The sequence below is a fragment of the Chiloscyllium plagiosum genome, unplaced genomic scaffold (genome assembly GCF_037043375.1).
Source record: "Chiloscyllium plagiosum isolate Xiang-an unplaced genomic scaffold, Cpla_swu_hap1 HiC_scaffold_43, whole genome shotgun sequence".
NCBI classification, from domain to species: Eukaryota; Metazoa; Chordata; class Chondrichthyes; order Orectolobiformes; family Hemiscylliidae; genus Chiloscyllium; species Chiloscyllium plagiosum.
Window position 1 is genome coordinate 27,176,966 of NW_028270181.1, and position 12,450 is coordinate 27,189,415.

General features: G+C 40.8%; 1 protein-coding gene across 9 annotated transcripts in view; it reads left to right on the forward strand.

Annotated features, from left to right (window-relative positions):
• The window catches only part of washc2c (WASH complex subunit 2C), a 60,489-nt gene that overhangs the window by 21,835 nt on the left and 26,204 nt on the right, over positions 1 to 12,450 (forward strand). For 6 of the 9 annotated variants that reach the window (XM_087982442.1, XM_087982441.1, XM_087982451.1 and 3 more), the window contains 6 exons: positions 1,195 to 1,267; positions 6,446 to 6,505; positions 7,418 to 7,558; positions 8,291 to 8,403; positions 10,318 to 10,416; positions 11,476 to 11,577. In XM_087982442.1, the coding sequence (XP_087838568.1) occupies positions 1,195 to 1,267; positions 6,446 to 6,505; positions 7,418 to 7,558; positions 8,291 to 8,403; positions 10,318 to 10,416; positions 11,476 to 11,577 (588 nt within the window). The remainder of the gene's footprint in view (positions 1 to 1,194; positions 1,268 to 6,445; positions 6,506 to 7,417; positions 7,559 to 8,290; positions 8,404 to 10,317; positions 10,417 to 11,475; positions 11,578 to 12,450) is intronic. The other 3 variants (XM_087982443.1, XM_087982449.1, XM_087982446.1) reach the window with 3 other exon arrangements.

A 12,450-nucleotide genomic window follows, 5' to 3' on the forward strand; every position in this document is an offset into this window, starting at 1 on the left:
AAAATTCTGAATTCTGAAATAATGGAAAATGATGTTTGTGATACAAATTGACCGACAAATGCTTGTATGCCTCTTAAATCTGAAAAGGACTTTCTAATTTAACTTGTTCAGCATGCCCTCCCACTTTGAGAACAAGGCAGAATCTTTGTGGCTGTGTGTGTATGCTTGCTACAGACATGGGGATGTTTTAGTGTAAGCTTATTCCTGCTAAAAATGGTAGAGACTTGTTTCTTCAGCTGCTGAGCTTCTATGTTCTCAGTGTCCTGTTGTTCTCCTGACATGCTGGGACCCAATTCCAGCAAATTAGTTTTTTAAGAAGAACTGCAGGAGGAAAATGTTCTAACTGAGACTAAATCTGGAACCTGGCATAGTGGAGGCAGTTAAATTTATAGTTTCAATAAAGAAATGACTAATTAGGAGGAGAGAGAAAATTGTAGGGTTGCAGAGAAAAGGAACGGGGCTGGTGAGACTTAGAACATAGAACAGTACAGCACAGTGCAGGCCTTTCGGCCCTTGATGTTGCGCCAGCCTTTTATCCTACTCTAAGATCAGACTAACCTACATTGTACTAACTTCAATGTGCCTATCCAAGACTCGCTTAAATGTCAGCAGTGTAACTGACTGTATTACCACTGCTGGCAGTGCATTCCATGCACCCAGCACACTCTGTAAAGAACCTACATCTGACAACTCTCCTAAATCTCCCTCCAATCACCTTAAAGTTATGCCCCCCTCGTGATAGAGATTTCCTCCATGGGGAAAAGCCTTTGGCTATCCACTCTACCTATGTCTCTCTATATCTTGTACACCTTTATCAAGTCACCTCTCATCCTTCTTTGCTCCAATGAGAAAAGCCTGAGCTTCCTCAATCTTTCATCATAGGACACACCCTTCAGTCCAGGCTGCATCCTGGTAAATCTCCTCTGCACCCTCTCTAAAGCTTCCACATCTTTCCTGTAATGAGACGACCAGAACTGAACTCTTGGAAAGAAACAAAATAGAAGATGGGCCGAATGACCACATGCTGTGCTGTAACTATTCTATGATGCCATGATCAACTGTTCTGCCTCACTTCAACTGGGCTCGCATCAAGTGCGGTAGAGGTTAAAGGCTTAATTGAAGCCTAGATCCCAGATATAACACGTCAATGTCATTACTACGTTTTGATTACAGGAATGTCTCTTGCTTTTCTAGGGTGATCTTTTTGCTGAGGCACCAAAAGAGGAACTCAACAAAGGGAAGGAAGTCAAACCAGCTGTTTTTGATGGTGAGAGCATTGAGTAGTGAAAAACGATATCTATCACTTGCAACGTGTTAGTGCAATGATTTTCCAAAAAGAAATTAATATTCAGAAATGATACATATGTAATTTTCCTGGAGCTTGGTTAAAACAATGTGTCCAGCATTACATTGTGTGGTGGTGCAGGTCTAAGTCAGTCTTAAAGCACATAGAACAAAATAGCACAGGAGCAGGCCCTTCAGTCCTCCAAGCCTGCGCCGCCATATTTTGTCCTTCCATACTAAAGCTGTCTTCGCTTACGGATTCCATATCCCTCTATTCCCTTCCTATTCACGTATTTATTCAGTTGCTGTTTGAATGCTGCTATTGTGCCTGCTTCCACCACCACACCTCTGGTAATGCTTTCTGCGCGCACACGTCCTTTTATATGAAAAACATGCCTTGTTCATCTCTTTTTAAACTTCCCCTCCCACTTTGAACCGGTCTCCTTTAGTAATTGACCCCTCCACCATGGGAAGAAGCTTCACACTCTCTTCATTCATTCCATTCGCTGTCTTTTAGACTTCTATCAGGTCATCCCCTAACCTCCTGCATTCCAGTGAAAACAAACCCAGTCTATCCAACCTTCCTTCATAGCCAAAAGATCCCCCTTACTAGGCAACATCCTGGTAAACCTCTTCTGTACCCCCTCCAAAGCATCCACCTCCTTCTGGTAGTGTGGTGACCAGAACTGTATGCAATATTTGAAGTGTGGTCTAACTAAAATTCTATAAAGTTACAGCATAACTTGTCTATCCTTATAATTATGCCCCTTCCAAAGAAGGCAAGCATGCATTCCCGCCTTGGGTGACTGTCTGTCTGGAGTTTGCACCTTCTCCCCATGTCTGCGTGTGTTTCCACCGGGTGCTCTGGTTTCCTCCCACAGTCCAAAGATGTGCAATTCAGGTGAATTGCAATGCTAAGTTGCCCATAGTGTTAGGTGCATTAGTCAGGGGTAAATATAGGGTCTGGGTGGGCTACTCCTCGGAGGGTTAGTGTGCATTTGTTGGGCTGAAGGGCCTGTTTCCATACTTGTAAGGAATCTAATCTAACCTATAATCTGTCTAATAAATCCATTTGCTTCTAAATGCATATAGATCTTGACCCTAAGAATCTTTTCCAATAATTTCTCTACTACTGACCTGAGACTCACAGGCCTGTAATTTCCAGGATTATGCCTGCTACCCTTCTTAAATGATGAGACAGCATTGGCTATTCTGTAGTCCTCTGTGACCTCACCTGTGGCTAATGAGAATGGAAGCATGGCCGTCAATGCTCCAGCAGTTTCTTGCCTACCTCAATATTTTGGGATGGATCCTATCAGGATCCGGAGGCTTAACTACCTTAATACTTTTTTAAGATGCATAACACCTCTTCCCTTTTAATGACAACTTGGTTCAGAGGTTCGATACTCCCTTCCCTGAGATCATCCTCCGCCAATTCCTTCTCTTTGGTGAATATCGACACAGTATCTGTTTAGGACCTTGTCTGGCCCCATATGTAGATTCCCTCCTTTGTCCTTGAGTGGGCCAACCCTGTCCCTGGCTACCCTCTTGCTTTTTGTATATGTATAAAAAGCCTTGGGATTCTCCTTTTAATCCTTTTTGCTAACTACTTTTCCTGACCCTTGTTAGCCCTTCTAATTCCTTGTTTAAATTGAATTAGATTAGATTCCCTACAGCGTGGAAACAGGCACTTCGGCCCAACAAGTCCACGCTGCCCCTCCCAGACCCATTTCCCTCTGACTAATGCACCTAACACTATGCGCAATTTAGAATGGCCAATTCACCTGATCTGCACATCTTTGAACTGAGGGAGTAAACCAGAGCACCCAAAGGAAACCCACATAGACACGTGGAGAATGTGCAAACTCCACTGAGGCTGGAATTGTACCTGGGTCCCTGGTGCTGTGAGGGAGTAGTGCCAACCATTTTCTTTTCTACTTGCCTTATACTTGAAGGGCTTCATCAGTTCCCATTCTCGTGGACCTTATGTATGCTTCCTTTTTCTTTCTGACATCCCTGGTCATCCAAAGTTCATGTAACTTGCCATACCTGTCTTTGGAATTGACAGGAATGTGTCGCTCCTGAACTCATAACAACTGCACTACTTTGAAATACTCCCACGTATCTGATGTGGATTTGCCCTCAAACAGCTGCCACCAATCAAAATTCTCTAGTTCCTGCCTAATATTGTTGTAAAAGTTCATCTCTTTTCTCCTGCCTCTCTTCCCCCCCCCCAGTTTAACACCTTCACCCGAGGACTGCTGTTATCCCTATCTGTGAATATCTTAAAACTCATGATAATACGGGCACTACTCCCGAAATGCTCCCCCATTGAAACTTGACTCACCTGGCTGGGCTCCTTTCCCAAAACCATATTAACCCCTTCCCTGGTTGGATTGTTTACATATTGTCAAAAATCCCTCCTGATTCATCCTTACAAATTCTGCCCCATCCAAGCCCTTAACATGTAATGAGTCCCAGTCGTTATAAAGGAAGTTAAAATCACCCACCAGAACAATGCTGCTGTTTTTACATCTTCCAAAATCTGTCCACATGTTCTCTCCTCTATCTCCCGCTAGACTTTGGGAGGCCTGTAGTGTACCCCCGTATTGTGATTTCACTTTTCCTATTCCTGAATTCTACTCCAATGCTCTCGCTGCACAAGTCCTTTAATGTGTCTTCCTTCAGTACAGCTGTGAGACACTCCTTTACCAGTAATGCAATTCCCCCAACCTTTTTACCTCTCTTTCTGTCACACCTGCGTCATTTAAATTCAGCTGTCAGTCCTGTCCCTTGTTCTGCCAAATCTCTAATCACAATAATGTCATAGTTGCAAGTATTAACCAAAGCTCTGAGTTCATCTACCTTGCTTATTATACTTCTCGCATTGAAACACATGCATTTCAGACCACCTCCCCTCCTCTTTTCAGGTCCTTAGGAGGCTTGGAGGGTAGATGTGGAGTGCTTGTTTCCCCTAGTCTAGGACCAAAAAGCATAATCTCAGAGTAAGGGGTAGTTCAATTAGAAGAAATTCTGCATCTCTATCCTGAGGGTGGTGAATCTGTGGAATTCTTGTATCATGGAGAGCTTTCAAGGCCGAACCGTTAAGTATATTCAAGGCTGACGTGGACCGATTTTTAGTAAAGGAATCAAGGGGCAGGAAAGTGGAGTTGAGGATCAGCAATGATCTCATTGAGTGGCAGAGCAGACGTGATGGGCCAAATGGCCTACTTCTCTATGTCTTAAGGTCTAAAAGTGTGAACTTCATGAAAGGGTTGCTTACTGACCTGGTCTCTAGAGCTCTGCAGTTATGCTTGTATCATGTCCTGTTTCTAGGAGTACAGTGCACACCATTTATAGGGCACCTGTTGGCCCTGGCCTGTTTCGCCCACCATATGAACTAAATGTTAAGTGTTTCTCAAACAACATCACCTCATTCAGGATGGCTGTGATCTATTTTGATAATCAACCTGCTCAGCAATATGCACCACTGGAGCAGGTGGCACTTGAACTTAGGCCTCCCTGTCCAGGGACGCTGCTGTTGCCTCATTAGAGGGCCCCTCAGAATGGCTCTGATAATCGTTTGCTCATTAACACAACCTGGCACTAATTAGATGGTGTTAAGGCTAGAGGTATTTGGTACTGAAGGTAAATTCATTTTAATGAAGTATGACCTGCGATTTGAATAGTAGTATGCCCAATATAGCTGGTGCTTTTAGACTTAAGTGGTGCATTTGTGTTAACATCGGTGATGACAATATAAATAGTGCAAATTTCTTGCCATAGGTAGTTGTCTGCCATAACCAGGCAATAACACTGGTGTGGCTCTACTTGTATTTTAAACTTATTCATTCCCTCTACTTACTTTGTATGCTTGAGTGAACTCCACCATGTTGACACCAATTTCAAGTTGTGCATTTCTTTGTGGATTTAAAGATGATAGAAAAGCTGCATTGAAAATGGGTTGACACTGATGCTTTCAATATGCTTTGTGCTACCACTGCAGAGGCCTATTCTCCAAGAACATGTCATTGTCCTAGAGACAGTCTTTGACAGATTTGAGTGTTTTTTGAGGACATAACCAAAAGGATTGAGGGTAGAGTGGTAGACATTGTCTAAATGGACTTTAATAAAGCCTTTGGCGAGATTCCGCATGGTAGACTAATTAGTAAAGTTAGGTCACATTGAATTCAGAGATAGCTTGCCAATTGGATACAAAATTAGCTTGACGGTAGGAGACAGAGGATGGTGGTGGGGTGACGTTTTTCAGTTTAGAGGCCTGTGGCCAGCTGTGTTCCATGGGGTTGGTGCTGAGTCCATTTTTGTTGTCATTTATATAACCAATTTGGATGAGAATGTTGGAGGCATGGTTAGTAATGTTGTGGATGACACCGAAATTGGTGGTATACTAGACAGTGTAGAAGGTTATCTAAGATCACCGAGATCTTGGATCAGCTGGACCAATGGGCTGAGGATTAGCAGATGGAGTTTAATTTGGGCAACATGTTGCATTTTGGTAAAACAAACAAGGGCAGGACTTGTACAGTTAATGGTAGGGTCCTGCAGAGTGTTGTCAAACAAAGAGACCTCCGGGTTTAGGTACATATTAAGCTGAAGGGGGTTCAAAAGAGATTTACCAAGATATTGCCAAGACTGGAGGATTTGAGTTAAGGAGAGGCTGGATAAGGTGAATAGCAAAGTTCTTTTGAACTCAAGTTCAAACTTAGGGGACATACTTTTAAGGTGAGAGGAGAAAGACTTAAAAACGACCTGAGGTGCACACTTTTCACCCACAGGGTGGTTGGTATGTGGAATGAACTGCCAGAGGAAGTGGATGCAGGTACAATTGTAACATCCAAAAGACATTTGGATTGATAGATGAGTAGGAAAGGTTTAAATGGTTACGGGCCAGACACAGGTGACTGGTATTTAGTTTAAGTTTGGGAAACTTGGTTGTCATGGACGAATTGGGCTGAAGTGTCTGTTTCCGTGCTGTATGTCTATGACTCTTAGTCTAAGAGAGTCCAGTTTCATTAATATTTCTTGGATTGTTATCTCGTTGTATCCAATCACATGTCAGAAAACAGCAAAAGGTATTTGGTGTCTAGAGTCTTGTTGGCTTTTCCCATTTTAAATTTCCTCCTTTTAATTTCATAATCAGAACCTGTTGCAAGAAAATCTGGGAAAAAAGTACCAGTTGGAGCAGTTTCTATTTATCCGGGTAGGTTTACTGTAATCAGTGTTTTAAAAAAAAACAAAGTAACAGTCTTGTATTGTGTCTAACCTTCTGTGTCTGTGTTAGCCTTTATTGCTCTGAGGTTTGTGCAAATTACCTTGACTATAATAATATCAGATCTTTTTAAACGAGGGGCTTTGAAGTGAAAGGAACAAGAGAAAAAAGAATTAACTGAATACTTGTTTTGACTAGTTTCTGGCTAGGTTTCTTATCCCCATGATTACCCTTTGATTAGAGGGCAAATTTTATTCATTTGCACCTCTGGCACAGTTTAATACACTAGGAGAGATGGCTCTGGAGATCAGAGGGCCATTGCACAGCCAAGGTCCCTGTGACTTTTGCATATTAGTAACCGGGATTATAAAATGTTCCTGTACCTGATCAAACAGTCTTCCTGTTGAGGCAAATAAGAAATGACACAGGTCTGAAGTCTGAAAGAAACTGAAGATGATGAAAAAGCAGTATGTAGATGTGTGCAGCAGTCAGCCCTCTGGCCTGCTCAGTCTTAATCATTAAGATCACAGCTGATCTGGTTATGACCTTTAGCTCCACTTTTCTACTTCCCTGACGAACACTTGACTCCCCCCTCAGTCAAGAATGTGTCTAACTCTACCTTGAGTTTTCAATGTGTCTGTCCCTTCCGCTATTTGAGTAGATAATTCTATGCACTTGCCATCTTCTGCAAGGAAAAAATGTTGTCACGTCTTTATTTTGGAAGGGGTCTCCTGGTTCGAGAAGACTTCATATTTTGAGAGGGAGGATCCTCTTCCCAATCCTCGCTGTGACTGACTCAAAACTGCTGAGTATTTCTGCCACTCAGTTTTTAATTTCTGGTTGTCCATCTTTATTTCTGTCTGTTCAGAGGCACTTTTGAGACCACTTTGATTCCCCTTTTAGGTGGAGATTTATTTGCTCCCAACGTGATTTCTGAGACAGCACACAGCAAGAAAGCAAAACGAGAGCCAGTCAATACTGGAGGGCTGTTCGATGATGAGGAAGATGATTTATTTGGATCAAATGTGAAAACCTCGGGAGCAGGTAAATCCAGTTCGTTATCCAGACTCCAACATTTGTAGCCATTTCATTGAAGCTGAATTTAGAGTGAATCAGTCCCTATTTCACACTCTGCTATCACAGATTTGCAGCAGTATCAATGTATCGTGCTTCATGCAACCTCAGGTGATTTGGGAAAACAGTGTGTCTACTTCTCTCCATCTTTTAAGATGTTCCTTGAAATCTATCTGTTCACTGAGCTATAAGTCACTTCCTAGTATCTCATCGTGTTGTACTTCATGACGTTCCATTTCTTGAAAAACACCATCTAAACAAATTATTCTTCTAAATAAAGCTAGGTGGCGGAGGTCACAGATTTAGGAAGGGAATCAAAGCGAGAATGAGTTATGGTCACTCAGCATGCGAAGATGACACTCATTAGCTTTTGATACTGTTGTGAAGACATTTTGTGTTTGGACATTTTGAATACTGCATATGAACATTAAGCGATCTCCACCAATAACCACGTCTTGTAATTTGGAAGTGCAAGGGATCCTCAACAAGAAAGAGGAAAGTACAAGGGATTCGTCCAGTCCCTGCTATGACGAATGGTGGAATTTAAAATCATAATCTCTTATGGAAAGAAGACTTTTTGCTTTAATCAATTTGTGCTTGCTTTCATACTCAATCTTGCTATTTTATTCTGTGATAACTGCTGTTTATTTCACTATTCAATGGTTTTGCATCAACGTTTCCACCTTTGTAATTTCTATTTAGATAAAACTGAAAGCAAGCTGGCCACAAGTCTCTTTGATGAAAGTGAGGACAGTGGGCTCTTTGAAGCAAGTGTAACGCCAAAACCTGTCAAAGGGAAATCAGGGGCACAGCAGGTGAGTTACTGTTTTAGAATGATAGGATCATTTGTGAACTGTAAATACTGGTTTATAAAGTAAGTACTTCAATAATGTATCCATTCCATTTTTATCATAGTCATTCAAAATAGAAACAGGCCTTTGGCCCACCATGTCTCTACTAACCAACAAAGTATTCTATATCATGAACTGTGTATAATGAATGATTTTATTTTAAAAACTGCTGAAAATGACTGATGTGGAATAATCCATGAATGCATCTTTTCAGTAGAGAATGGAGAAAGATAATGGGAAGTGGAGTGGACTGTAGAGCTCTGTAGAGAATGGCAATGGAGTTTGGGTTACTGCAAAATGTTTTGGAATAATTTTCTTTCATATTACATCAAATGTTGTCATCACTGACAAGTCTGGTATTTTGGCCATCTCTAAATGAACTTGAACTGATTGGCTCTCGATGCTGTTTCGGGGCAGTTAAGGGTCAGCCACATGACAGTGGGTATGGAGTCCCATACAGGCCAGACCAGGTAACGCTGTCAGTTTCCCTTCATTAAAGGATGTTGACAACAATTAACACTTGTTTTATGGTCACAGTTGGACCGGGTTTTTATTCTTATTTATGAATTAAATTTAAATTTCAACATCTCCCACAGAGGGATTCAAACTTTTGTTCCTAGAACGTTAGTCTGGGCTTCTGGAATACCAATCAGTGATGTTGCCACTATGTCCCTACCTCTCGTATTATTGAATTTTAACCACTCCTTAATGGAAGAGATACAGACACTAAATGCTCCAGTTATCAACACATTTGTTCAGCTCAAATTTATTTTGCATAAAATTGATACTTCTCAATGGCTGTAATGTAACAGAAAACTCTGATCCTTGTCTTCAAATCTCAAAAGTGACTTTACTGCATATTGTTTCACTACTTACCTTCTGTCACAATGATTTCTGACGTTCTTGCCCTCTTATCCTTCTCTGGTGCTAATGTCTTGCTATGCAAGGCCATGGTTTGCCCTAGCTGATGTAATTTCAATTCAGTTGCATCATTTCTTCCCCATAACCACCAGCAGGCTGAGCAAGCTAACACAATTGTGGAGTTATATTGAGGCAAGTCTTGCAGTTTTTGGATGGTTGGAAATGGGCAGTACCTCTAATGATGCACTACAGGTAATGGGAATTGCCAGAGAAGATTGAATAATTTCAGAGGGGGACCCTCTGATAATGTTTCTGACTCTGAGTTCGAGTTGGAGACTTCAACAGTTCCAACTTACTTGTAAACTTGTGCGAAAAATGCTTATATAACTTATGAGTAATGATACAAGTGACAAACCTCTTTTCTCCCCCCCCCCAACAACTTTTCTCCACCCTGACCTGTCTACTTTCCTGATCGACCTCTCCTCATGCCAGCTGTACTATTGCTCTGCAGGTTTTCAAAGAAACTTTGAGATATTGCAACTCTTGTTGAAATACACCGGCTACATGCCTTAAAAGGAAGTGCAGCTCTCCCTGAAGGTTCCTGCACTGTGTCAGTTAGGAAAGTTCCTTAATTTGAAAATTGCCAAAAATCAAAGGAAGTTAAGTGTATATATTCTGTTTCCCTTTGACAGAAATAGGGTTTCCAATCTGATAGGAAGATCTGGGCCAAGATTTTGCAACTTTGTGGACTTGTCTTTGCTTCTGTTCACTTTCCTGACCCCTCTCATTGTTTTGATGCATAAAAATGTTTTTCCAACATTTCAACAAAGGACAGAAATACATGCTTATTGGCCTAAACAGTTACTTATTGGTGCTCCTTTAAACAAGATTAACAATTTAGTTTTGCTACTTGGTTTTACTGTTGCAATTTCATATCAGTTGAGTTTACAACATTATGCAAAAAAAAAGTATGAAAACAAACTAAATTCTACAACTGAATATCTTTTTGTTTCCAAGAATGCGCAGCTGCACTCCGAATTAGTAGAATCCTCCCCCCCACTTGTTGAAAAGTCCCAAACCAGTTCTGGTCTCTTCTCTGATGATGATGACTCTCAGGTAAGGGAACTGACTTCCAAAGATTACAGTATCCTTTATGTGGTACCAACAGTGCAGATCTGTAGACCCAAGCAGTTTCTAATTATTCCAGGATAACTCTGCTTACACCTATGTGTTTTTGTTTGCTGAAAGTTTTTTTATTCCCACGTTCCCTGAAACAAAGTTTCATATAAATCAGATCGTTTATATCATGTGAGATGAAATTCTAAATCCTGCAACAGCAAAGACTGTGTTGTGTAAATTAAAATTAAAATTTAGAGTTTGTCGGATGTATTTTTACAAGCGAAATGAAAAGTGTTCTAAGTCACCCTATTGTGGGACCTATAACTACCATTAGCTAGATATTGAAGATTATAGTGTATCAAGAATAATCCATTCAATTCTCTTTTTTTGTTTCTTAATGAATGTTGTTATCTTGGGATGAATGAAATTTGGGATTTGGTAACAGTTTTCACTCTTGACCTGCCCAACCCCACCAATTACCCCATTTGTCAGTGTATGGTTCCTGAAAATCTGGTGATCCATCTGACCAAATTCTTGAGCTCTTGGTGGTAAGTGTCAGCAACCTCCTTTTTTTCATCCTAATCCCCCCTCTTCAACAGTATTTCAAGAATGGCAGACACTGCCCTCATCTGGATGAGTATATGAATAGGAAGGATTTAGAGGGAAATGGGCCAAATGCTGGCAAATGTGAGTAGATTAATTTAGGATATCTGGCATGGACAATTTGGACTGAGGGGTCTGTTACCATGCTGTACAACTCTGACTCTATTTCCCCTGAAGACTCTCCAGTGGTTACTGGGTTGCAGTCAGACATGAAACCTCTGCCTGAATTTTCCCTATGATTATTATATTAACTGCAACTGAGACCAACTAACCTGAAATCGAATATGGATCAAATTTTGTTGCAATAAAGTATCGATTCTTTGTGTCATAATGTTTTCCATTCATTCTTTGGATGAAATTACAATTGAAACGTCCCCCAAGAATTGTTATTGTGCAGGCACCACTTCTTAATAGGATCCTCACTTGCCTCAAACTCCTTCTTGACCATAACAGGACTTATTCTCTTCAAACAAGGCCACAAAAAGGCACCAATCAAAGCAATCCTTCGTCCAGAACACGTCCAGCCAGATTCCAGTCTCGTTCTTCAATGATGAGGTAAAGTAATTTTTAATTCTAATATAAAAACATTCTTAAAATAACTAATTTACCAATAATCCTTCCTCTCCTCTTGAGCAATGCTATAAACCTAAGTAGCACTTATTTAATCAAGTAATCTCTGGAGCTGCTGGGAAGAGAGTTACAGGAATGACCTTGAGAGTTAACTGTCATTTTGAATCCTAAGAGCAAGACCCCTCATCTACAAATCTGACTACTTTAATCACATAAGAAGGGAGCAAGGTGGTGGTTGTCTATATTTTTGATTTGCTTTGTCACTAACTCTTTGGCATTTTCCTGACCTGTTGTTTTTTCACAGCTCTCACTTTCTGCCTATCTTTTTCTCTTTCTGACCCTCCTCTAATTATGACATTTTCTGAACTGTTGGGAAGATAATTATGTAGGACTTTTTTGCAACCGAGATTGACCTAGGGAGAAAGAAAAGTTATTTATCACACTTAACTCAGCTACTCAGTCAGATTTTCCTATGATTTGTACGCTGTCAATTTTTAAACTCATTGGACACTCCACTGAATACTGAATGGAATGATCCTGGCTGCCAGTCGTGACCAGAATTGTTCTTTCCTTCTACTCTCTTGAGTTTAACTCACTTAATACTTTCGAGAATTCAAACAAACTAATCAGGAGGAAGAGTAGCATCTCATTCTAACTTTGCCATTCAATAGGATCATAATTAATCTGATTGCAACCTCAAATCTGCATTCCTGCCTACTTCTGACCTTTCATCCCCCTGCTTAATAAGAACCTATCTACATCTGCCTTAAAGTTATTTAATCAAGAACTTAGTTTCCATCTCCTTTTAAGGAAGAGAATTCCAATGCCTTGTGACCCTCTGGGAAATAAAAGAAACAT